Here is a 22,325-nt window from a genome sequence, read left to right on the forward strand (position 1 = left end):
ACCGCTTGTCAGAACGACAAATCACAGAGATAAGAACAAAAAAATCTGACAAACGTTTATTACATTTATTAAATCGGTGAATAGCGTGGTGTCAGAAAGGAACGCAAACACTCCAGGTACTCTCTTTTTTTAGAGAACGTTGCAGGTCATGATCGTTGAGTTTACAGTCAAGTAATCATCTGCAAGCTTGTCTCTACTAGCTGGTTGAGCACCGTAGCTCCTACTGGAGACAGCTGGGCGTCGACAGGCCTCCGCAGGACAAGACCCAGCCTGTGTGTGAAGCACAGGCTTTTACCTGTTAAGACACTCAGATGCTCCTCAGAGCAGATCTGAACTTGCTCAACAGCGATTTCACTTTGTTTGTAGGAAGCAAGGAAGTAGAACACAACGCAGATTCTCCTCAGAAACTGTTATATTTCTGATTACCCGAAAAGAGAGGAGAAAATGAAGTAAATAATGAAATCCCAACAAAGCCCTCACAGGTCTCTCAGACTTCTGCGGGCTTTGATTTCCAGTGAGCCGTGTCTCGGGAGTCTGGTGTCTGTCCTGGCTGCCTTGCGTCCTGCCCAGCCTGCGCCCCGCCAGCGCGGGGGGTCCTGCTGCGGGGCCGCGGGGTCGTCCGAGCGATCAGGGGCATCGTCCCTGGAGGCGCAGGGGGTTCACTGCGGGGGTGGGCTGGTGGTGTTGGCACGCAGGGCGCCCCTCAGGACCCGGAAGCTGGGCAGCTGCTGGCTGTCCTTGGGCGGGTAGCAGGGCCCGCGCTCCGTGGCGTAGGCGTAGGGGAAGCGCAGCACCCAGAACCCGTCCGGGGGCAGCAGCACCTCCCTCTGCTCGGGGTGGAAGATGGGGCAGGGGGGCGGGCCTGGCTGGACCTGGGGGGGCAAGGACAGGGGGGTCAGGACGCAGACAGAGTCACCGCAAGCCTTTCATTGGGACAGGGAGGGTGTCTGCGCAGAGCAGTCCATCGCTCTCTCTGTCTGCTGTGACCAAAGGCTGTTTGCTCTCCTGTTACACCCAGAACACAAATACAGACTGAAGAAAGTTCCCCGCTGTACTGCTGTCAGATCCGTTAGCTGTAGGTCTTACACACTACAGGGTCTAAGTATATGAAGTCCTGACTTGAGTCTGATAGAAAATCAGTGGCAAGACACTGCTGCCCAGCTCCTGTCCCCAGCCAGCATGACCCAGCTCGAGCGCGTTTGCAGAGAAGAACGGATGAGACTGGCACAATCCCGGTGAGCAAAGACTTACTCAAGAAGACTCACGGCTGTTACTGCTGCCAACCTGCTGACTCAAGGGGGTGAATACTGAAGCAATCAGCAAATTAGTTTTGAATTCATCTTTGCAGTTGTTTTTTTACTGACATTTGTCATCTTCACCTATCAAACTGGTCCACTTGAGCACTCTGTACTTAAACAAAGTGGAACACCACTGGAAGGGGTGGATACTTTTAGAAGGCACTGATGAAGTGTAAACCCGCACCGGGCTGGCCTGATGCTTGGAAAGAATTTACTGTTTTCCGATAAAAGATCTATGGAATTGCAAAGTTACCCCTGACCGGAGGACTGGAATGACTCTGGCTGATGTCACTGCAAGCAGGCAGGTGCCCAGCTCCTCGCAGGACTGGCTGTTTGCTGAAAAGGCCGAAGAGACACCCTGCCAACCTGCCCCTGTCATTGCTGAGTCACACAGCAGTCAGTCTTTAACGCTCCAGCTGGTGGAAACTCCCAGCCACATGACTGTGACTCAACCCAGCAACCGGCTGCAACCTGTCCTCTAAGACAGTGTCTTTAACTGAGGGCCACTCAGGAGCCCCAGCACTGAGAGACCCGGACACACTGGAAAAACGAAACGAAAGCCAGCCAAGAGCATTTACTCTCCTGAAGCGAGGAACAGAAAGAGGCAAAGACACAGGCGAAAGGTGAGGAGGGAGAGACAGAGGGACAGATCAGCACCCCCTACCTGTGGGGCGAGGACGATCTCCAGGGGGGCATCAGGCACGACGATGAAGAGGCGGGCGAGCTGGGCGTAGTGTGGCTTGAGGCCGCGCCCCTGGGTGGGCGAGTGGAAGTAGAGGGGCATGTCGGAGTTGAGGGCACGCGTGGCGGACTCCTTGGGGCCCCCAGGGCCCAGCACCTTCACCACCTTGTCGGGACCCGAGCTGATGAAGCGCCGGCCCCTGCCGTCCTCGTACTCGAAGCCCACAAAGGCCCTGGCCACGTCGTCTCGCCCGCGCCGGCCCCGGCCCAGGCCCAGGCCCGCCGTCGGGGCCCGCTTCCCAGCCAGCGCCTTGTTGGGCGCGGGCCAGGACGAGGGCGCGGCGTCCAGCGGCTCCGCCAGCCCCATCTCCTCCTCGGGCCGGCAGCGAATCACGATGTCCCAGGGCAGCAGGAAGGTGGAGCCCGGGAGGAAGCCGGGCTGGTCGAGTCCGGAGTGGCAGCTGTAGGCCTTGGCCGGGCCCAGCTTGACCAGGGACCAGCTGGAGAACCTGGGCAGCAGCCCCTCGGGGCAGCCGGAGTGCAGCATGCCCGGCAGGTACTCCACCGTGGAGGGCTGCCGCTCGGCCAGGCTGGGCCGCTTCTCCTGGCCCTCGGCGCCGTCGCCGTAGGGCCCCAGGCTGTCCGCGGACTGGCCCAGGCTGAGGGCCAGGCTCAGGCTGGTGCTGTCTCCCGGCGTGTGGCCGGTAGCCTCCTCCTCCTTCAGCTGCTCGCCGTCCCCACTGCCCTCGGCCGGGGCCTCGGGGGGCCCCGCAGCCTCTTCGCCCTCCGGCTCCGGGTCGGGGTCGGGGGTGCTGGGCTGGAACACGGGGAAGTGGATCCTCTCCAGCTTCCCGCAGCACTTCTCCTCCAGCATCTGCAAGAGCAGGACCGACATCAGCGTCAGCCAGAGGCTGGCACAGCGGAAAGCCAGTCTCGCCCCGCCCTCAGGGCAGAGCACGAGCACGGCCTGCAGGTCACTGGGCTGTCACAGCAGACGCCTGGCTTGGCAGCTCTGCCCTTTGCTTCAGCCACGAGGCCACTCTGTTCCGTCCGTCTTCTGAGCGCTGCTTCCAATTCAGGTCCCAGGGAGCTCATCCCAGCAAGCAACGGGCACAAAGCATCACAGGACACACCCAGACACACACACCCACACCAGGGCCAGTTTTCCCAGAAGCCAATAAACCTACCAGTATGGCTTTGAACTGTGAGAGGAATATGCGAAGGACATACAAACTCCACACAGACAGTAGGCCAGGGCCCAAGCACTGCGCCACCAGGCCATTCCCCCACTCTGTTCCAGTGTATTAAATATTCCCAGAATGGCCTCAAGTCACCTCACCACCATCAATGGAGTCAAAGGTGCATGATGGGCAGTTCTACATTACGCTTTCTGTCTTATTATCAGGCACTCTGTTCTAGTTACACGAAAAAATGTAAAACTGGAAAACTGTTTTCCTGTCAACTGAAAACAGTTTTTCCTGAAAACAGGCAGTTAATTTTCTTCCTTCCCAGAGTGCTGGTTTACAAATACAACATTTTGCAGTTGGTCCTTCAATACCGGCACAGTTATCCCCCGAGTCAGTGACATTTACCTCCCCCCAGCTAAAATAAATCAGTGATCGTTTCACACAGCTTCACCTTTGTTTGCTACTTTACAATCACATCACAGAACAGAGAGTTAACTCCACGTCCTGCCTCTTATTTGTGAGGCTAGACTGATGATACTTTAAATGTCTATGTTTACAAGCTGGCGATTACACGAGAAGAGAGAAGGATAAGTTACAAGTCCATTAATTCAATATTTGTGGCCACCCATGCAAGCCCAGAGTCTGCAGGCCAGAACCCGTCCCTGCGCCCAGCCCCTCTCTGCCCTCTGACCTGGTAGAAGTCGTAGTTGGCAGCTTTGATGTCAAAGGGGTCCTCTCGTGGCACCTGCTTGCGGCCACAGTTGCAGGAACTGGTGGAGCGCCCTCTGCTGTTGTGGTAGAGGATGGGCGGATTGCGGTCCATCTCGGGTTTCTCGCCTGCAGTGGAAACAGGAAGGAGCAGAGATCAGGGACAAAATCGCACCGCCAAACCCACACCTGAACCCCTGCCCTGCGCAACAGTAGGGTTAGGGTTCCATGTGTAGATTTATTCCTGTCATCTTGTGCTGGCTTGTAGAACACACTGCAGTAGGAGTCTCAGGGTCCTCTCTGCACCCTGCCTCTCCTGCAGAGCTGGCTGAGGGCTCCCTGCGATAGTGCTCTATCAGGTGAAGGAAAAAGAGTGCCAGGGAGCTTCGGCACTCTCATTAACAGCCGACAAACACCGGGCTTGAAGAACTCCAGCCCTGTGCTCTGGGGAGGGACGGCCAGCACGGCGCAGTACCTGTCTTGGGCAGCAGGTGGAACTTGTGCACGCAGTGCTGGTCCGTGAGGCTGCGCTCCTCGCACAGCTGGTGCCCGTTGCTCCAGAACTTGTAGCAGTCGTCGTGCAGCTGCAGGGCGTAGCGCTGGAAGGCGACGCCGCGGGCATGCTGGCTGTAGACGCGCAGTGCCTGGGCCAGCTGGTTCTTGTGCACGGTGGTGGTGTAGTTGTGGGGCAGGTTCGACTGGTAGGCACTGTGGGCGAGCGGCAACGCCTTCTGGCACCTGCTCTCCGAGAACTTGGCATCGGAGTCCAGAAAGCCCTCCAGCACCTTCAGCTGCCCTTGCACCTTGAGCGCCAGCTCGGCCGAACCCTCGTCCTGGCTGTCCAGCATCACCTGGTGCAGCCGGCCGGCCACCTGTGCCCACTTGCTGTAGGTGGGCAGCTCGAAGTGCGAGGGCTGGGGGTTGCGGCCCACGCTGTCATCGAAGCCCTTCTTGGCGAGGACGAGCTCCACGTGCTGCCACAGGAACTCCTTCAGCGTGCAGTCCACCAGCTGCCCGCCAGCGCCCGCCAGGCTGCTGCCCTCCACGGTGAAGGAAGGCTGCCTGGCGGACTGGCGCAGCTGCGTGTAGCGCCGGGGGCCCGTCAGCACGGCGCCGGGCTCACTGTCCCGCAGGGTGCAGTGCCCTCGCAGCTGCCCCAGCAGGGCGCCCACGGGGTCCTCCTCGGGCCCGGGCACCACGTACACGAACGCCTGGTTGGCGGGCACGGTGAAGAGGCAGTTGATGCTCTGGTTGGTGAGGACGCGGCTCTTGCGGAAGATGCGATAAATCTGGTCCTCCAGCGTGTGCTGCAGACGGCGCCGGGGAGAGTGCTTCTTGGGCTTCTCCGGGTTCCCTCCCGGGGCGTCTCCGCCCGCCGCGGCCCCTGCACCGGCCCCGCCACTGACCTTCAGAGCCCCGTTCATCTGGAAGACGAAGAGCAGGCGCGGCGGGCAAGGTCTGCAGTTCAGCTTCCACTCCTTGGAGACCGGGCAGTCCTTGATGGCCGCCCGCAGCAGGGGCAGAGCCTTCTGCCGGAGCGCGTCCAGGGCGCGGAAGAGCCGGTCGTAGGTGACATCGAAGGAGCAGGTCGGGTGCACCAGCAGCAGGATGTGGCACAGCGAGAAGAGATACAGCAGGTGCAGGCAGCGCTGCTTCTCCGCCGCCTTCCAGAAGTCGTGAGCCTCGGCGTGGCCGAGCCCGGAGCTCAGCGCCTCGCAGGCCCGGAGCAGCTGCCGGTTGTCACACACGGTGGTGAGGACCAGATACAGAACCCGACTCTCCTGGTTATAATAAGCGCGAATCAAGCTGCCTCCTCCGGGAATATCCGCATCCCCCTCCGGCCCAAACAGAGGAAAGACGTGCTTGTCTGCCAGCGTGTTGATGAGCGATTCCTTACCGGAGCTGGGCTGCAGGGCGCTTTTACCGAAAATCCCGAGCACACACAGCCCCTCGTCTTTGTACAGCGGGTCCTCCAGCTGCTCCGAGCGCAGCAGCTCTCCCATTGACACGGGCGCCGCCATCTTCACGGGCTGGGAAAACAAAGCTTACACGGAAGGAGACCCGGAACACTTCCGGGAGCCGCGGGCCGCGGTAAAACCTGTCCGGGTGGAAACAAGCAACCGTGCTGATCGTCAGGACGATGTAAGCTTCAGTCGAACCTTCTGCTTAGTATTGTGACGTTTCATACGTGATCTTCCAAATCAGGATATAGCCTATCTATTTAATGCTGTAAACAATTTTACATTTTAAGTACAACATTTAAATCAAATGCACTTTCTTGTATCTAACCAACAATGTACGTAATGTCAGAATCTCCTTTTTTTCTGAATTTTGCAATGTTAGAAACTATTTCCCCACGAACTGAATTTGCCCCAGCTGCGATGTTGCAGTAACAGAGTTTGCCGTTAAAAGATTACTGTAATTACAGTACATAGTTCCCTAGGTATATTGATTTATAGCCATTTGAAATATTCTACAGTACATAGTTCCCTAGGTACATTGATTTATAGCCGTTTGTAAACAGTCTACAGTACAACAGCGTTGCTGACGTGGGTAGCCAATGGAATACGCCTCTCAGAACCCGCAGGTTTCTCGCTTTGTACTTTTTATCTATAAATTAGTAGTAGAGAATTGAATTGGTCTTTCCAATAAAGACCATCAAAGGCAAATTTTCAGATTGCACTTGGTCTTGATTGTTTGAAAAGACTGGATCAACAGAGATCTCTCTAGTAGGTGTTCTAACAGAGAAAGAAATCAGTTTTTCCACCACGTCAACCATTTCACGTTCAGATCCTGAAATTTGTAGTTTTATTTAAGGAAAGCTAAAATCCATAAACCCACTTCTTCCTTTATTCATAAATCCCAGATGCCTTTATATAGTTATTGTTCCTATCATACTGGCCCCACGATGCCCTTTGAATGTTTTATAAATGTATAGATCTTGAGACACTTTATTCAGGGCAGCATTCTGCAACCCTGCTGTTGGTGATCCCCAATCCACTTCTTCTCACTCTAAATCATCAGTTAATTAAAGGTTAGGAACACTTGTTTAAAATATTGGTCAATTCAGCAAGATTTTTTTAAAAAAAAGGATATTTGGATTTTTGCTCTAAATGATTGCCAATTGATGTTTATATGCTCACACTTGTATTGTATTGCTGCAGGTCTCCAGAAATCCATGACTCACAGGCCTGCCATGAAGCCTGCAGGCTGGGTGGGGACTAGCGCCTGTGTCCGGATCTTTCCGATGGACAGAGCCGCTCCTCCTCTCCTGGCAGCTCGGGACGCAGTGCGTCCACCAACGTCCAGCACGGACTCCTGCGTCGTGGACTGACGCTGCTCGCCGGTGCCCGATCCAAGGTGATCCCAGCTTGTGGGGGGTGGGGGAGAAGTGCTCAGGAAAGGGCTTGTTGGGATGAGACTGGCTGAGGTCCTGACTGCTCTGTCATTAAAGCCCCTGCAGCCCTGTGTTCCTGCTACATTTCTCACTTCCACTGCTGGAGCTGCCTGATCCGCTCTTCGGAGTAACAAGTTTGGGGATTCTAGTTACTGGACTCGATAAAGAAAATCTAACTTGCTATTAGCTGGATTTGGAAAAGGAATAAAACATACTTCAAATGCAATTCTTCAAAGCTTTTCAGGGTAGCGTGGGGCAATACTGTTAGTAACAAGACCAGTGAAGAAGGAGGGACTGGACTGCTGCCAGAGAGGCAGGTTGGGTGTTTCTGTCCATACAGGGACCATCCAGCTTCTCTCCTCTTTTTAATTGAGACCAAGACTAAAAATAACCGGCAGGCCTGTACATTAACACGCTGAGAAGTCTGGTGAAATAATTGCAAATCAGACAAAAATGTTCTCAGGTGAGCTCTAGCAGCACTTTATACAAGAATTGCATGCCCTTGTTGTTGCTAAAAAAGGCAATTAATAAAAAACAAACTTTGCCAGAAAACAGTCATTCTGGGAATAAATAGTAATCAATTTCCTAAGATAATATGGAACTCATAGGGGTGATATCACTAACTCCAGGTGGCCAAACTGAATTACTCAGGAAAAGCCACAGCTAGGAAATACTAATATGGTCACTACAGTCAGTACCGGCATCACATGAAATGATCAGAAAGGCAAGTGATACAAGTTTGCTTATCAGTGTTCAATGTAACAGTAAATGTCTCACATGCATTCTTAACATAGTTAAGTAGTTAACCTTAATTCTGGTAAATTCACAAAGACAGCCATGTAAAAATCTTACACACACCAAATAAACCCTTAACAAAAGTATAAAATTAGAAAAACATTTCCGATACACGCCAATACTCTGCAAAGCTGCGTAAAGTAACAGCTGGAAAGTTTCCTTTAAGTCAAGTAACCGTTGTGCACGTTTTACTCACTTACACAGAAATATATATAAAAGACATACAGGTCCCTGCTCAGATTGTAAAATAACACAGGGTGTGCAAATAAAGCCCTTTAAAATCTTAGTTCTATAGGTTAAGTAAACTCTTCACGTTGAGAACTTGGTAAACAGCACAATTAGCCAAGAACTGACTCCCCTATACACTAGGCAGCCATTGATTGGACAGATGCTGGTTAATCCCTCCCTGACCCTAATCCTCCTCTGAACCCTGAACCCTAAAAAGAATACAGCTGGCGCCCGTCCAGACCGCAAAGGTCAAGGATCTTCTGCGAGTATGTAGTGGACAGATGTACAATATTTGGACTGTTTGGAAAGCGTTCCCGCTTCAGTTCCCAACCGCGGAGCCCCATACAGAGACTCCAGCGCCTACAGAGTTCTCCTTTGTAAAAGCAGGAATTAAAAACACTTTGCATCGGGATGGCACAGGTCCAGTCCTGGAGAACCATTGTCTGCAGGTCTTCACTCCTCCTGAACTCGCTGTAAAAGACAGTGACTGGCTTGTTTGGGCTCAGTCAAGACCTCCTGCCAGCTCCTGAGGTGAGTCAGCTGTACAGGCACCTGTAAGACCTGCCCGACTGTCACTCCAGGACTGTAGCGCCGCACCTCCAGGTTACATTAAAAGCAGATAAGAGAAACATCATATAAAACACAAAGTGCACAGATGGCATCCCACCTCTTTTGTCAGCAGCAGTCAAAAAGCTCTTACAAGCCATGGCTGCTAGCAAAACGTACAAAACTCCCATGGCATAGCAGTTTGATCCGTTCCAGGTTTTGCAGTCCATTGCCGTCTCTAGTTAACATGCACTGTTGAACCAGAAAACGTAAGGTCACTCAGTGCAACAGTCTGGCAAGGTTGAGCACATGTTCTTGAAAAACCTGGAACGGACCAAACTGCTATATAACAGGATTGCGTCTGTTTAACTGGCTTAGCATTTTCTAGCAAACCACAGATCTCCTTAAAAGAAAGGAACCACAAATAAAAGGAAACGTTCAGCTTTGATCATCAAAGCTTTTGTTTAAAGGAGCCCTGAATTTTGGCGATGGGCTTCTTGGGTGAGCAATCTGTGGGAGGAAAGACGAGAATTAATTTCTGGAAATTAAAAAAAAAGTTAAAGATTCTAAAAAAATAATCTAGTTCCCTGGCTGCTGTTACAGGCGTGAAATAAGCAGCACTTTTTGGAAGCCCTACCAAAAGCCCATCCTTAGCTGAAAGGAATTTGAGAAACAATTTAATCTCTGAACTACTGCTTCCCAAGAAAAGCTGCAGAAACTTGAATCTCCTTCCTGGAAGCTCCCACACCATGCACAGCGTACCTGAAACTTGCGGCGCAGCGCCTGCGTCATGATGGGGGTGAGGCCAGTGCCCGTCTCCCGGTTTTCCTTGTCGTACAGCGGAGTGCCCCCAGGACTCCTGCAACACAGACCGACCAATCAGGTCCTTCTGGCATTATTCAGCTCTAACTTCAGAAACTCAGCTCTGAGAAACGACGGGAGGTGCATCTCCCGACAGAGGCCAGCACACCGAGTTCAGTAGTGTAAACACTACTAGTATAAACACCACAGAACTAGAACCTCTTGACCTCCTTCTTTCCCACTTATAGAACCTTCACAGGAAGTGCAGGGAGGAAGTCTCACCTCTCGATGTCGACCTTCTTCAGCTGTCGGCGCAGATTGAGGGGGCTTTTGGTGGGGCTCCTGTCCAGAGAAAAACCAACATTTGAAAAGGTAGAAAAAAAACAAAACCACAAGAAAATGTAAACGAAAGGAGGCCATTCAGCCTATTTCACCTGTTTTCTAGTGTAGAAGCCAGCTGAACAAAACTTCACCCAGTTGTTTCTTAAAAGATCACAGAGTTTGACCTAAACCACCTGGGTCTGAAACTTTTTCCAAACGCCACCATTTTGTTTCCAGCTATGACCCGAAGTCACTACTTCTGCCAGACACTGGAGGTCTGGGAAAGGGAAGAGTGGTTTTTACACAGAGAACGGGGAGCTGGACGAAGCTGCCAGGCTGTTGACTCACAGCTGGATGAAAGCCTCAAATCCACATACTGCCAGCAACCGAACGGACACGAGGGGCTGAAAGACGCCCTCTCGTTTGTAGACTTGTGTTGGAACCACCAAGGAAAATCCGGAAGATTATCTAGATTACTCTGAATTAAGAGTGCGTTTCAGAAGTGTGAACTTACTTCAACACTCATGGTTTTGAAACAGATTTTTCAGGCCCCCACACTGTCTGAAACGGGCTGTGGCTTGCCTCGATCTCTGGGAGCAGGCCGGCGCGGGGATGGCGGCTTCACTTGCCTGGTCAGAGAGATGCGGAGCTTGAGCGGCTGGTCGGAGTGAGAGCGCCTCAGGCTGACCTTCTGCAGGTCGGCCACTGTGACCAGAGGGACACGCTGGCGCCCAGGAGAGACAACCTGCATCCAAGACAAATCAACACACAACCGAGTCTGCACAAACAATCCGAAAGACTCCAACAGTCCACAGTCACGCTGGAACTGGTGCCAGGGCACAATATTCTGAGCACAGAACGCAGGCAGCCGTGATCTGTGCAAGCACAGGACAGCAGCACACGCTGCCAGGGAACCAGTCCTACCGAAACAAGGGGCAGCAGAGAGGACGTCACTGTCCTCACACTTCAGTGGAAGGTGTTTGATTGAACCTGGATGACTGCCATTTTGAAACGTACACTAGTCTGAGTGGCATTTTAAAAAACACCCAGATGTCCTAGAGACATCACTGACACCCTCAACAGTATGAATGACATAACAGTAAGATTCACTGCAGCGCTTCAGAGAGCTAAGAAAACCACACAAGCAGCACTACGTTTTCTGGAGAGGCTGTCGGTGTGGGAGAGTGAAGGCCGCTCTTGTCCTACCTTCTTCGCATCCACCGGGAGGCTCACTTTCCTGAGCTTCACGGCCCGCAGGTCCCTCAGGGTCACGGCCGCGGGCACCTCCTGCTTCACCACGGGCAGCTGCTGGATAACACAGGTCTCATTCCTCACGGCACACTGCAGGACCGCGGTTTCTCTCCACACGAGTGCCCCCACATGCCCATCACTCATCAACGAGTGAAACAGACGCGCTCCCTGCTCTCTGGGACTTATGGGTGTGAAAAGACGACTGTCACAAGCCTGGGGAGGTACAGTTTGTAAACGTACAGAGCCCGTCCCCAAACCTGCAACGCTCAGTGACTTGTGAAAACTCGATTTGTGGGAGAACGTGTCCAGAGTCACCAGGCTCCCGCTGCAGAGCGATATGAGCGTCTTCTGGACATACAGCAGCAGCCAATAAGACTAGATTGCACTGAAAATAAAACTACTCCGCAGCAGAGAGTTCCATATATTTCATGGTGTTTGACTTAATGCGTCTTACTTGTGTGATGCTGCCAGAAACCCCGGACGGGTTGTGCAGTGGGACTGTTTCTTCTGAACACGTGAGCGCAGTTACCTGGGGAGGCTTGGGCGGCACATCCTTCCTGAGGATGTGGAGGGGTTTCTGGGGGGGCGCAGCTGGGGGCAGAGGGGGGGGCGGTGGGGGTGGAGGAGGCGCAGGCAGGGCGGGGGGCAGCAGGGCAGGAGGGCAGCAGGCAGGCCGCTGACAGGAGCACACGTCCGCCTTCTCACCAGCCTGCTGAAGCACAGAGAGCAAGATCAGACCCTGCAGGGAAACCAGGAGAACAGGAAACGCTTCCCAGTGACTCCGCAGCGACGGAAAGCCACTGGTAACATCAATGCTCCTACCTGGTATATTAATAAAAACAGTGAAACATTTAAATATGGATACTTGTGAGCCCTGTGTATACAGCATTTTGTGAAAGTATTCACCCATTTCCAGTGATGCCCCATTTTATAACAAATGTCACCACATTTTTGTCTGATTAAACCTTGAAAGCTCAAACTGAACACTTATGGGTGATATTAAATGTCAACAAAAACTGCAAAGCATAATCCAAACACTGGGTCAATACTTGGTGACGACAACTTTGGACGCAATTATAGCTGAGAGTAAATTGTGATACATGTTTGGATGAGGTCATGAGACAGAAGGGCTCATTTTCAAACCAGCTGCATAAATTAGCAGTTTTAGGGTGTAAATTCCTAATTGGAAATATTTAAGACAGAAGCACTGACTAATTCAAGCCAGACTTCTTCAAAACGCTCAGTGAAACATGCACTGGCAGACAAGTAGAAACTATGTGAAAATGCTTTTAAAACTGGGAACAGGAAGCACATCTGTACACTAAGGGTTGCGGGAGCCTGGAACAGGCTAGCTTGGCTTCCTTCAAGAAGCTACTGGCAGAGATCCTTGGATCACCGATCTACCAACGACCACGCGTGCCGGATCGGCCGAACGCCCGCCGGCGACATGTCCCCCGTTCTCCAGCCCGACGCGGCGGCAGCGCCCATGTCTGACCTGTGGGGTGCTGCCCCAGTGGCTCATCTCCTCCCGCAGCCCCTCCACCTGCAGACGCAGGGCGTGCAGCTCCCGCGCATACCGTCGCCAGGGGAACAGGGTGTCCTGCAGCAGGGCGCAGGCCTGGCACGCCCACACAGACAGGAAGACAGGGTGAAACACTCGATAACCCTCCCCTGGACTGCTCACAGCTAATTAGCAGATAGCAGCCAGCAGCCATATCACCCTGCAACTCACAGCTGGCAGCCCACTGAAGCCCAGCAGGTCTGAGCCTGGTCAGTACCTGGATGGGAGACTCCTGGGAAAACTAAGGTTACTGCTGGAAGAGGTGTCAGTGGGGCCAGCAGGGGGCGCTCACCCTGTGGTCCATGTGGGTCCTAATGCCCCAGTATAGTGATGGGGACACTATACTGTAAACAGGTGACGTCCTTTGGATGAGACTTGAAACTGAGGTCCTGACTCTCTGTGGTCATTAAAAATCCCAGGTCGTTTCTCGAAAAGAGTAGGGGTGTAACCCCGGTGTCCTGGCCAAATTTCCCATTGGCCCTTACCAATCATGGCCTCCGTATAATCCCCATCTATGAATTGGCTTCATCGCTCTGCTCTCCTCCCCACTGAGAGCTGGTGTGTGGGGAGCGTTCTGGCGCACTATGGCTGCTGTCGCATCATCCAGGTGGGGCTGCACACTGGTGGTGGTGGTGGAGGGGAGTCCCCATTACCTGTAAAGGTCTTTGAGTGGAGCATCCAGAAAAGCGCTATATAACTGTGAGCAATTATTACTATCATATTTATTACTGAGTGCTGGTGGGAGCAGTAAGGGGGCAGGGTGGCACAGTGGTTATTATTGCTGCCACACAGGGGCCCTGGGTTCAGTTCCAGGCATGGGGTGCTGTCTGTGTGGAGCCTGTATGTTCTCATGATCACATGGGTCTCCTCCCACAGTCCAAAGACATGCTGGCAGGGTAAATCTCTTCAAGGAAAGTTAGCCCTGGTGTGCATGTCTGTGTGCCCTGTCCAGGGTGTACCCTGCCCTGCAGCCACTGTTTGCCAGGAGAGACTCCAGCTCCCCCACAATCCTGTACTGGTTAAAGGGGCTAGAGAAGACGCAGATGGGTACTGTTACTGCTGGAGCAGTGAGCCCCGAGCCCCCACCTCCCGCCGGAGACGCACCTGCGCCAGCCTGCTCCTCCACCTGTGGCACACGGCGCCCACGGCCAGCAGCACCGCTCCCAGGCCCCTGCCCAGGCCCAGCCGCCTCACCGGGCACTCGCTGGTCCTCGGCTCCGCCGGGCTGCGGCAGAGACAGACACACCGGTTAGCGGACAGGACACGGCCGCAGCGAGGCCCGCCCGCCCTGCTCCTCGCCCCTCTCCACCCTACCATGGGCCGGACGGGGCGGCGGGCGGCGGCGGCGGCGGCTCCTGCTGTTTGGGGTGCTTCAGCGCCCAGGACTGCCTGCAGAACCTCCTCTTCCTGCGCCGCTGCGCCGAGCGGGTCAGAGTCTGCGGGAGGCAGAGCAGAGGAAAACAAACGGTCGCACCCGCACTCCCAGCCGGGGTCCCGGACAGCAGGCCTGGGGCCCAGCGTGGCCCCGTTGTCGCGCTGCCGGATTTTCGCCCCTTTTAGCTTTTCACATCGGAACCGCAGCTGCTCTGGTTTTCTCATCTCCGCTCATCTTGTGAAATAAACGTATTCATACCGCCGACTCGATATCGCCAGACTGCTCTTCTTGAAGCATGCAGCCAAAGCACACATCTATGTGAAAGCCACGCTTTTAAAACACCGTTACCCATATTTAAACAGCTGCAGTACTCGGGGAAAAACACATCCTTACCCTCGCCATGATAGTCCCGAAGGCAGGAAGTGAAAGCGGGTAAATTTCAAAGTTAAAGCACGGGCGTCTCCAACCAATCGGGTAACAGCTGCCCTGGCGGCACTGGAAATTCCCGTCTGCGATTGGCTACGGCTACGGCGCGCACTAGCGCACGCAGCCAATCACAGCCCGAGAATCCCCTTGAAACTCCGGTCGGGGCAGGGCGAGCCCAAACCTGAGGGGCGGGCAGGGGGAAGGAGCCAATCGCAGAGCGAGCTGAGTCGGCCAGTCCACGCCGACATTCTTCATCCCTCAGCCAATCACCGAGGAGCAATCGCTCAGCCAATTGGTGGACGCTTTTCTTCATGTACAGCTTTGATCTTTATCAGCCAATCAGCGGCAGTCTAGTGCACCTGGGCGAGTCTGATCGACCAATCACAAGCTCACGCTTTGTAAACGGCGCCCAATCGCAGCCGGGGGATGTCGCTGGCCAATCCCGGTGTAGAGAGCTATTGGATGACCGCCCCTCTCTGATCGTCCATTCCGTAACCAGCGTCTCTCTCCACCGGCCAATCCAGGACTAGTATTTCTGACAGGTGACCAATCGGCTTCGCGGTTACATGAAGCCCAGGCTTTGTATTTACGGGGCTGCCTGAGGAATGTAAACTATTCAACATGGAGACACCAGTCAATAAGCTGGAGGCGATGGTAAGCTGCCGTTTTATCTAAAGAATTGATAGGAAAAAATGGGACAAACGGGGTCTGGCAGGTACGCGCAGTGCGTTGGGAGCCTCCCCCGTCTGTGGCAAATACTCGCCGCCCTCAGACGGCGGACAGGAAAGAGGCGAAAATAGCGAACGAAAAAGGGGGGAGGGGGGGTAAAATCACTCCCGTTTCTGTGTTGAGCGATGGCGGGGGAGGAAGGGCCGAGGCGCCGGGAGAGTGTCCGCAGGGAGACGGGCGGGCAGGCGGGCGAGTAGTGGGGCAGGAGCTGCGCGCGGGAGACGAGGCCGTCTCCGCGAGGCCGCGCGCGCGCGCTCCCGGCGAGTGACCGTTAACGTTCGGGGGAAAAAAAAAAATAGTTTCAAACTGGGTCTCGCGCTCCCCGTTGGTGTCCATACGGGTACCTGGAGCCGGGGCGGGGCGGAGCCGGAGCGCTCTGATTGGCGCAGAGCGAGGAGGGGGAGAGCCGCGCTCGCCCCTGATGGCGCCCAGCGGCCAGTCCTGGATATTACGAGCCCGACGGCGGCCTCGCCTCAGCGAGCCCTGATCCCGGGCCGTCCTGGGACGGGTGAAATCTGAGGCAGACGCGGGTTTGCTGTAAGTGGGGCTGGTGGAGCAGTAGGTGGCGCTCTTACCTCCGTCCTGAATTTCTGCACCAGTGGCTTAGTCTGACCGGCACATGTGCCAGCAGGAGGCGCTGTACTGCTGTCCCAGCTCCTTGGCTGTTACAGACCCACAGCAGTGTGTGCTGGGGGTCCCCCAGTGTGCAGAGTGGTGGGTGGAGGGTGCTGGGGGTCCCCCAGTGTGCAGAGTGGTGGGTGGAGGGTGCTGGGGGTCCCCCAGTGTGCAGAGCGGTGGGTGGAGGGTGCTGGGGGTCCCCCAGTGTGCAGAGCGGTGGGTGGAGGGTGCTGGGGGTCCCCCAGTGTGCAGAGCGGTGGGTGGAGGGTGCTGCAGCAGCTGGGACCCCGGTCTTGTCATTTCTGGAACAGCTTTCAATCGCACCAATCTCAAAAAGTTACTCTTCAGTTTTGTAAGTTAACATTCAGGTCTCGAGTACTTGGCCAGTTCTCCACCCAGATACAACAGTATCTCCATTAATGGTCAAGTTGACATAAATAAGGAGCGTGAATAAAGAACGATTCCCTTTACCTGACGCTTCTCTCCATTGAAGAGACTGTGCGTGTTCAGCCTGTACCTTCTTAATGGATTTCAGGGTTTTAAACAAATCCTGAGTTTTTTGTTTTCAAAGTTAATTTTAGTAGCGGTGACAAAAACTTGTAATTCGATATTAATTTGTCCGAAGCTCCTGTGATCTGTGCTCATTGCGCAGGCTGGAGTGATCCTGGAGCAACACAACAGCTACACCTGCCCTGGGACAGAGCCCTGACCAGTACCACCCCACTCTGTCCCTTTCCAAAACCTTTCAGTTCACACTCAAGGACGCAGGAACAGGGCCGTGCTGCCCTGCGCTGTGACGAGAGAGAGAGGCCTCCTCCCCGCTGCCGGCCAGACCGGGTGCTGTGTCCACTCTGGGGCGTCGGGGACCCCCTGCGTCCAGACTGTCTTTTCTGTCCAGTGCCCCTTTTATGTTGTACTACTGGTGACCCTGTAAAGAAAGCAGTGCAATGTTAAAAGGGCATTGGCCAGGGATTGTGCCCGAGCTGGTCCCTGGGGGGAGGTGCAGCAGGAGGGAGAGGCAGGCGAGCTGCTGGCAGCTGCTCTGACTTTATTGCACTACTGTAGTTGACAGCTAGCAGTGCAATAGTATTGTCAAAGCGTCTGAGGGCAGCCGAGCACCGGTCATCGCAGAGGCGGGGGGCGGGACGGGGCCTGGCGCAGCAGGAGGGGGGCGTTCCCAGACCGGCCCTTGACCTCCGGCACCTAGCTGTCCGCCAGCCCGGCGCTCAGGCCTACAGAGGTGTGCAGGACAGGTCTGGAGTTCCTGAACCCTGTCTTGCAGATTGTGTTGAGTGAGGACCTTGAACCGGAGAACACCAATCTCTCTCGCTCCCTGGGCAGTACTCTGGGGGACGAGAGCTCCTTCCATCTCATAATGCACCTCCAAAAACACCTGAGGGGCAGCATATTCATACACTGGAGCCACACTCCCAACGAAGTCTATATTACTGTATTACTATCTGACTTTCAACATGTCTGCTGACGTTCAGGAAAGGCTTAAGGTACGATGGCCACTGAGGATCTGAATTAACCTGTTCAAACTGGGGAGAAAAAGGAGAAATCAGAATTACACAGTAAGGCCTAGATGCACTGCTCTGACTGTAATGCAATATCACCGTCCTTAAATTTAAATTTAATCTTGTGTCACTAAGTAGTCAGGGATTACAGTGACGTAAAGATTTAAGAATACAGATTAGTGAGTACAGTTTAATGTGTGAAACATTTAGGAAAACATGCAGGGGACATAATCTTTTATTGTGATTTGAGGGATTTTTCAGCTTCAGCACAATTATCAGTTCTTTTCAATCAAAACTCAGTGTAGTATGTCATCAGTCAAGAAGAGTGTGCAAAGAGTTAGAAGTGTGTTTTTGTGGGGATGATTTTCAGTTCTCTATGAGCAGCGAGAACATAGTGTGGCTCTCCTCTAAAATAAAAATATACATTTTGTCAGCCCCTGTATTTTGTTTGCTATTTTGTTGGAGCTCTTCCAGCTGCTGTGTGAATGTGGCCATGGGATGTGTACCATGCATATTTTTTTTTTTGCTGATTTGACACCAGCTTCACCAATTTTTGTTTTTGTAACTCCCATAATTTAACGTTGGCAGTTTTGGGGTGTGAAAACGGTGATCACAAGAGTAATTAAAAACATGAATCCAGAATCCATCGCCTCCCCTCCCCTCTGTCGATTTCACACTCCAGTCATTTCTCTGCATAAGCTTGCACAGCGACACGGTCTGAAAGCACACCTGGTCAGTCCTGAGTCCTGGAGGCTTGTCGGTACTGTGATCAGGGTGCAGTGCCCAAGTGCTGCCCTGCTCTCCCAGTGGCCGTGTGTCTGCAGCCTCTGTGAAAGCTGGAGCTGGGGAGAACATTTAATAAACCAGTTAGTTGGGTTGTGTTCTTTACTAAGGAAGCCTGCCTGCCTTGGCCACAGGTGAAGAGTGTGTTCTGCTTCATGCATAAAACTGTCCATGGTCACATACAGCCCTACGTGTGCATCAGAGGTAGAGGGGTTGAATTGGATTAGGTTGTGTGAAGAAATGGAAATCTTAATGCAATATATTTAAGCCTGTTTAAACAATAGCTCCTCATACTCTGAATTTGAAGACTGGGCGTATTTATCAAACCCTGGGTTTGTGTGAATAACTTCTGCTAATTATCATGTCCTTTCTGTTAGGTTCCTTAATCAAAAGGTCACACTGCCAACTTCTCATTTTGGAGTTCACAAAAGTACAAGTAGTTTCATACTTGGTCATGAACTGGTATTTGTAAGAGGGCTGGTCAAATGTGCTTTTTATGTTGAAGGCAGCTTTAATCGATTATTAAATCTGTAAGGGGTAAAATTGCATTTTTTTACATAAAAAGAATGCAGATGTTTCGTAGTTGTATTTAAAGGGGCTCTTTGACTTGACTATTACACTAACTTCTGTTTTTATACAATTTGCAATAAAGGCCAATTGACACCCGCAGGTTCCCCAGCACTAGAATTCAGATGAAATGGGATAAAATGCAGTGAGGCTGAGGGATCTGTTTTATCTTCAGTAGTGTTGTACCGTGCTTGAGTGAACATTTTTTCCTCCTTTTCAGTTCCAGAAGGCAGAGTCTGACCTGGGATACCTGGAGAAACAGCTGAAGTTTGAGTTCATGACTAAAATGGCAGAAAGTGGAGCCGCTGAGGTACATGATGGGAGAAATAGAGGAGTCTGTCAGTCTCAGTCAACTGCAACACATGGGCTCCATTCATATTCTTTAAATAGCAGCTAACACAGGCAAATCATGTGCACCACTGAACCACATCCACTGTCTTTACTTAAAGAGCAAGTGATTGGACTGTGAAAACCAAATCTTTTTTTTACTCTTAGAAATGTAGAAAAATAACCTTTGAAAAGCCTTTTCCAGATGGTACATATTTACTACAACACATACAGTAGAAATGCATTCTTGAGCTGCTGCTTCTTTGCCCTGTGTACTGTAGGTGTGTGGCGTTTCACTGTTCTTTGGTCTGACCCTGTCTAAAGGGGCTTGGGGCTCACGTAGTTGTCATTACACAGCAGAGTGTAACAAGCATGACTGGCCGCACAGACCTGAAGGTGCCTCACCGGCCGCTCGAGACGCAGGGGTGGGCGAGTTCGTGGCTGAGCCAGGCTGTGGATGTTTGCAGGACAACCCTGTGAAGCTGCTGGAGAAGCTGTCTGCAGTCAAGGCCCGGCACAAAGCCCTCTGCGGGCAGATGGAGGAGATCGCCAAACAGCAGCAGCAGTCAATGGAGGCCATCAGAGCTCACCTCAGCACCACAGTGCAGCTGGTGGAGCAGCTGCAGAAGAGCGCCGACGTGGAGGTGCAGCCCCTGCGCGAGGCAGAGCGGGCCGCCGCCCAGGCCCTCCTGGGGGACGCTGTGGAGGTAAGAGATGCGCTCACACCCCTCCAGACTCCTCGCCTCCTCCCTTCTGTGCCCTGCTTCTACTACGATGTTTGCCACATGAAAAAAATACACAAAATAAGATTTTTTTTTTCGGTTGGCTTCATGCATCTGTGAACCAGGGATCAGTGTTCAGGTTACCATTAAGGTACATTTGGACAAACTCTTGTTTTTCTCTCTTCCCTGATGTTAATCAGTTCAAAGTATTTTTCATCTTAGGTTGGAGAATGTTTCTGAAACCCTGTTGCAGTGCAAAGCCATTTTATCCTCCCTTCACCACATTACAATTTGAGCACAAACCCAATGAAATCTTTGGTGGCAGAGTTTATACAGAAAGTAGACTCGTAATAAGAACATTGTGAGTTCTCAGGAGAATTCCCCCCATGTCTTATACAACATCTTTCTGTTAACAGATCCCAGCTGCCTCTGGGGCCGCAGCCACAGTGTGAGTACGGCCAGACATTCCCCTGAATCACAGAAACCTTGCAAGAGCGACTCATCAGACATCTTTCAGCTTGTGTTAGCGTAGTGACCACTAGGTGGTGCTGTTGTTCCAAAATAATCTGACTCTCCTCTCGGAAGGAGACTAGTGTGATAGAAACTACCATTCTAATTGAAAAATTCAAAACCTAAGGATTAAATTCCAGACACCAAAGAGTAGAGTCTTCCAGTATTTAGTCCTGAAGTCCAAGGAACATTATTGTACATTGAGAACACGACAAAGTTCTGGAAGAAAAACCCAGTTAGGAAGTAGATGCTGTCCGGCTACAGTGTACCTGTACCTTTTCACTTTTCACATTCTTCAGCTTTTCATTTGGCAGTTTTGGCCTCCGGGGGCAGCTGTTTCTGATGTTAATGGCAGCAGCTGGGAAAACGCAACTCTGGAAACCCTGCTGCACTGGAATCATGAGAATGAGGTGTTTCTCTCATGTCAGACTGACAGGAGCCCCCAGGACACACCCTTGCTGTTCTGAATGTAAACTGACAACCTGAGTGTGACTTATTTGTTAAATTATATAAAATATATTTTAAGACTTTACACCTGTGGCTTGTCGGGATAGGCTCCAGCTTCACTGTGTGCCTGAATGGGATGAAGAGGTTAAAAAATGGATCTTTTAAGAAACAGGGCAAAGGAACATTAGACACCTGAACAAATGCCGCAAATGGCAACAATGTATAATGCTGTTTTAAAGACCTCAGTGATCAGGCTGTACGTGTAGAGTCTGCGGTGTGCTGGGCTGTGAACGAAGTGCTGAGAAGGAGCTGCTGGCCCTTACGCACCACACAGCAACCTCTACAGCCAGAGGAACTGGCTCGCAGCAGCACCCCTCTCCTATTGAGTAGTGGACCTAGACTGCACACAGCAAGCTAAACAAATATTCTCTTACATAGAAAAGGTACGCTATACATTTCCATGAATATATCTAGGTCACTCGCCATTAGTGAAAAGTAGGACTGGTTTCAGTTCAGAGCTCGTCACAGTTCTGTAGAGCTGTGCTGCGTCTATATCTTGGGCAAAGGAAATGGAGTGGGCCCCTCGGCATGCCACAGACCATACACATTTCCAGGCTGAAAATACTGTTCCATGACAAGCAGAACAATAGAGGAGAGGACAGCCTTACCTGCCAGTCATAACATCAGCATATATTAGAAACTAGAGGTCAAAACTGAAATGTGACCTGTTGTCTGGTGCTCCGATCATCAGCCTTGCAATGCACATCACTTCAAAGTCTAAGCACAGATGAAACGAGCTCACTCGTAGAGTTTAGTAGTGCTTGTCATTTGAGCTCTAGCCTCATTTCATCATGTTTTGACAGGGACACATTTTATAACTCTTAAACTCAAAGCAACCTTCTGTATTTGTCACTACCATATCCATTTGTACAAACTGCAGTTACAGCTGGGATCATTTGAATCAATTTTCATTCTATTTTAAGGCAGTAACATTTTAGTGGCTATTAACATGAGAATAAGCTGAAATAATGAGTATTGTGATTTACTGTCAAAAGCTGCTTTTGAAGCATGTTGGCATGTTCAGACCTGGTCATGAGCAGTCTTGATCTTCAGGCCATGCTGGGCAGTATGGGCACATTACACTGGTTCCATCACAGCAGGACCTGAACAGAACAGTGCAAGGAGACGCCCTGGACCCATGACTGGGACCAGACCCTGCTAGACAGAAGGAGTGGGATTGGTACAGGAGCTCAACACACTGCAGAAAGTGCTTTTCCAGCTCACTGCTTCTGAAAGCTCCTCTGCCAGTTGTAAGAGTCCTGTAGTCTTTCTGCACACAGGATGCAGTTTTCACCTTAGATGACTGGAAATTTGCAGAAATGTTATTTTTGTACAGATGTTTTAAATGTATGAATGTTTGATGTGTATGATGAGATTGTAAATGTATGGATGTTTTAATAAAGATATAAATATTTTTTTCTGATAGTGGTTTAAGACAGAAATAAGTCCTAAAAGAATATTTTTTCAGAA

The 22,325-nt window shown here is 51.9% G+C and overlaps 3 protein-coding genes across 6 annotated transcripts; 1 reads left to right on the top strand and 2 right to left on the bottom strand.

Moving 5' to 3' along the window:
- Positions 1-51: 51 nt before the first annotated feature.
- On the bottom strand, positions 52-6,003 carry smg8 (SMG8 nonsense mediated mRNA decay factor). Its single transcript, XM_006640801.3, has 4 exons — positions 4,350-6,003; positions 3,858-4,003; positions 1,963-2,853; positions 52-872 (listed from the first exon to the last, which is right to left on the bottom strand). The coding sequence occupies exons 1-4, from the start codon at positions 5,893-5,895 to the stop codon at positions 660-662; spliced, it is 2,796 nt and encodes a 931-aa protein (XP_006640864.2). The 5' UTR covers positions 5,896-6,003; the 3' UTR covers positions 52-659.
- A 1,722-nt stretch (positions 6,004-7,725) lies between these two features.
- Positions 7,726-14,985, bottom strand: prr11 (proline rich 11). 4 transcript variants are annotated; one of them, XM_015367584.2, is made up of 10 exons: positions 14,543-14,985; positions 14,089-14,210; positions 13,879-13,999; positions 12,709-12,831; positions 11,743-11,922; positions 11,169-11,270; positions 10,592-10,707; positions 9,924-9,983; positions 9,603-9,699; positions 7,726-9,350 (listed from the first exon to the last, which is right to left on the bottom strand). In XM_015367584.2, the coding sequence occupies exons 1-10, from the start codon at positions 14,549-14,551 to the stop codon at positions 9,279-9,281; spliced, it is 1,002 nt and encodes a 333-aa protein (XP_015223070.2). In that variant the 5' UTR covers positions 14,552-14,985; the 3' UTR covers positions 7,726-9,278. The 4 variants fall into 4 exon arrangements, with proteins under 4 accessions (XP_015223070.2, XP_015223071.2, XP_015223069.2 ...); XM_015367585.2 differs by having other exon boundaries at positions 11,169-11,267; positions 11,743-11,925; XM_015367583.2 differs by having other exon boundaries at positions 11,743-11,925.
- Positions 14,986-15,092: 107 nt separating this feature from the next.
- On the top strand, positions 15,093-22,278 carry ska2 (spindle and kinetochore associated complex subunit 2). The gene is made up of 4 exons (XM_015367589.2): positions 15,093-15,229; positions 19,010-19,099; positions 19,584-19,823; positions 20,255-22,278. The coding sequence occupies exons 1-4, from the start codon at positions 15,197-15,199 to the stop codon at positions 20,288-20,290; spliced, it is 399 nt and encodes a 132-aa protein (XP_015223075.2). The 5' UTR covers positions 15,093-15,196; the 3' UTR covers positions 20,291-22,278.
- The last annotated feature ends 47 nt before the right edge of the window (positions 22,279-22,325 follow it).

This window comes from Lepisosteus oculatus, chromosome 26 (assembly GCF_040954835.1).
Source record: "Lepisosteus oculatus isolate fLepOcu1 chromosome 26, fLepOcu1.hap2, whole genome shotgun sequence".
Taxonomy (NCBI): Eukaryota; Metazoa; Chordata; class Actinopteri; order Semionotiformes; family Lepisosteidae; genus Lepisosteus; species Lepisosteus oculatus.

Bases quoted from the DNA above. Each gene is read 5' to 3' on its own strand.
- smg8 (XM_006640801.3), bottom strand. From the start codon at position 5,895: ATGGCGGCGCCCGTGTCAATGGGAGAGCTGCTGCGCTCGGAGCAGCTG. The intron at 2,854-3,857 runs GTCAGAGGGCAG...CTGCTCTTGCAG, and splicing joins CCAACTACGACTTCTACCAG to ATGCTGGAGGAGAAGTGCTG. The intron at 873-1,962 runs GTAGGGGGTGCT...TTGCCCCCCCAG, and splicing joins AGATCGTCCTCGCCCCACAG to GTCCAGCCAGGCCCGCCCCC.
- prr11 (XM_015367583.2), bottom strand. The intron at 11,271-11,742 runs GTAACTGCGCTC...TGTGTTATCCAG, and splicing joins TGCCGCCCAAGCCTCCCCAG to CAGCTGCCCGTGGTGAAGCA. The intron at 10,708-11,168 runs GTAGGACAAGAG...TCTTGGATGCAG, and splicing joins TCCCGGTGGATGCGAAGAAG to GTTGTCTCTCCTGGGCGCCA.
- ska2 (XM_015367589.2), top strand. From the start codon at position 15,197: ATGGAGACACCAGTCAATAAGCTGGAGGCGATG. The intron at 19,100-19,583 runs GTACATGATGGG...GGATGTTTGCAG, and splicing joins CAGAAAGTGGAGCCGCTGAG to GACAACCCTGTGAAGCTGCT. The intron at 19,824-20,254 runs GTAAGAGATGCG...TTCTGTTAACAG, and splicing joins TCCTGGGGGACGCTGTGGAG to ATCCCAGCTGCCTCTGGGGC.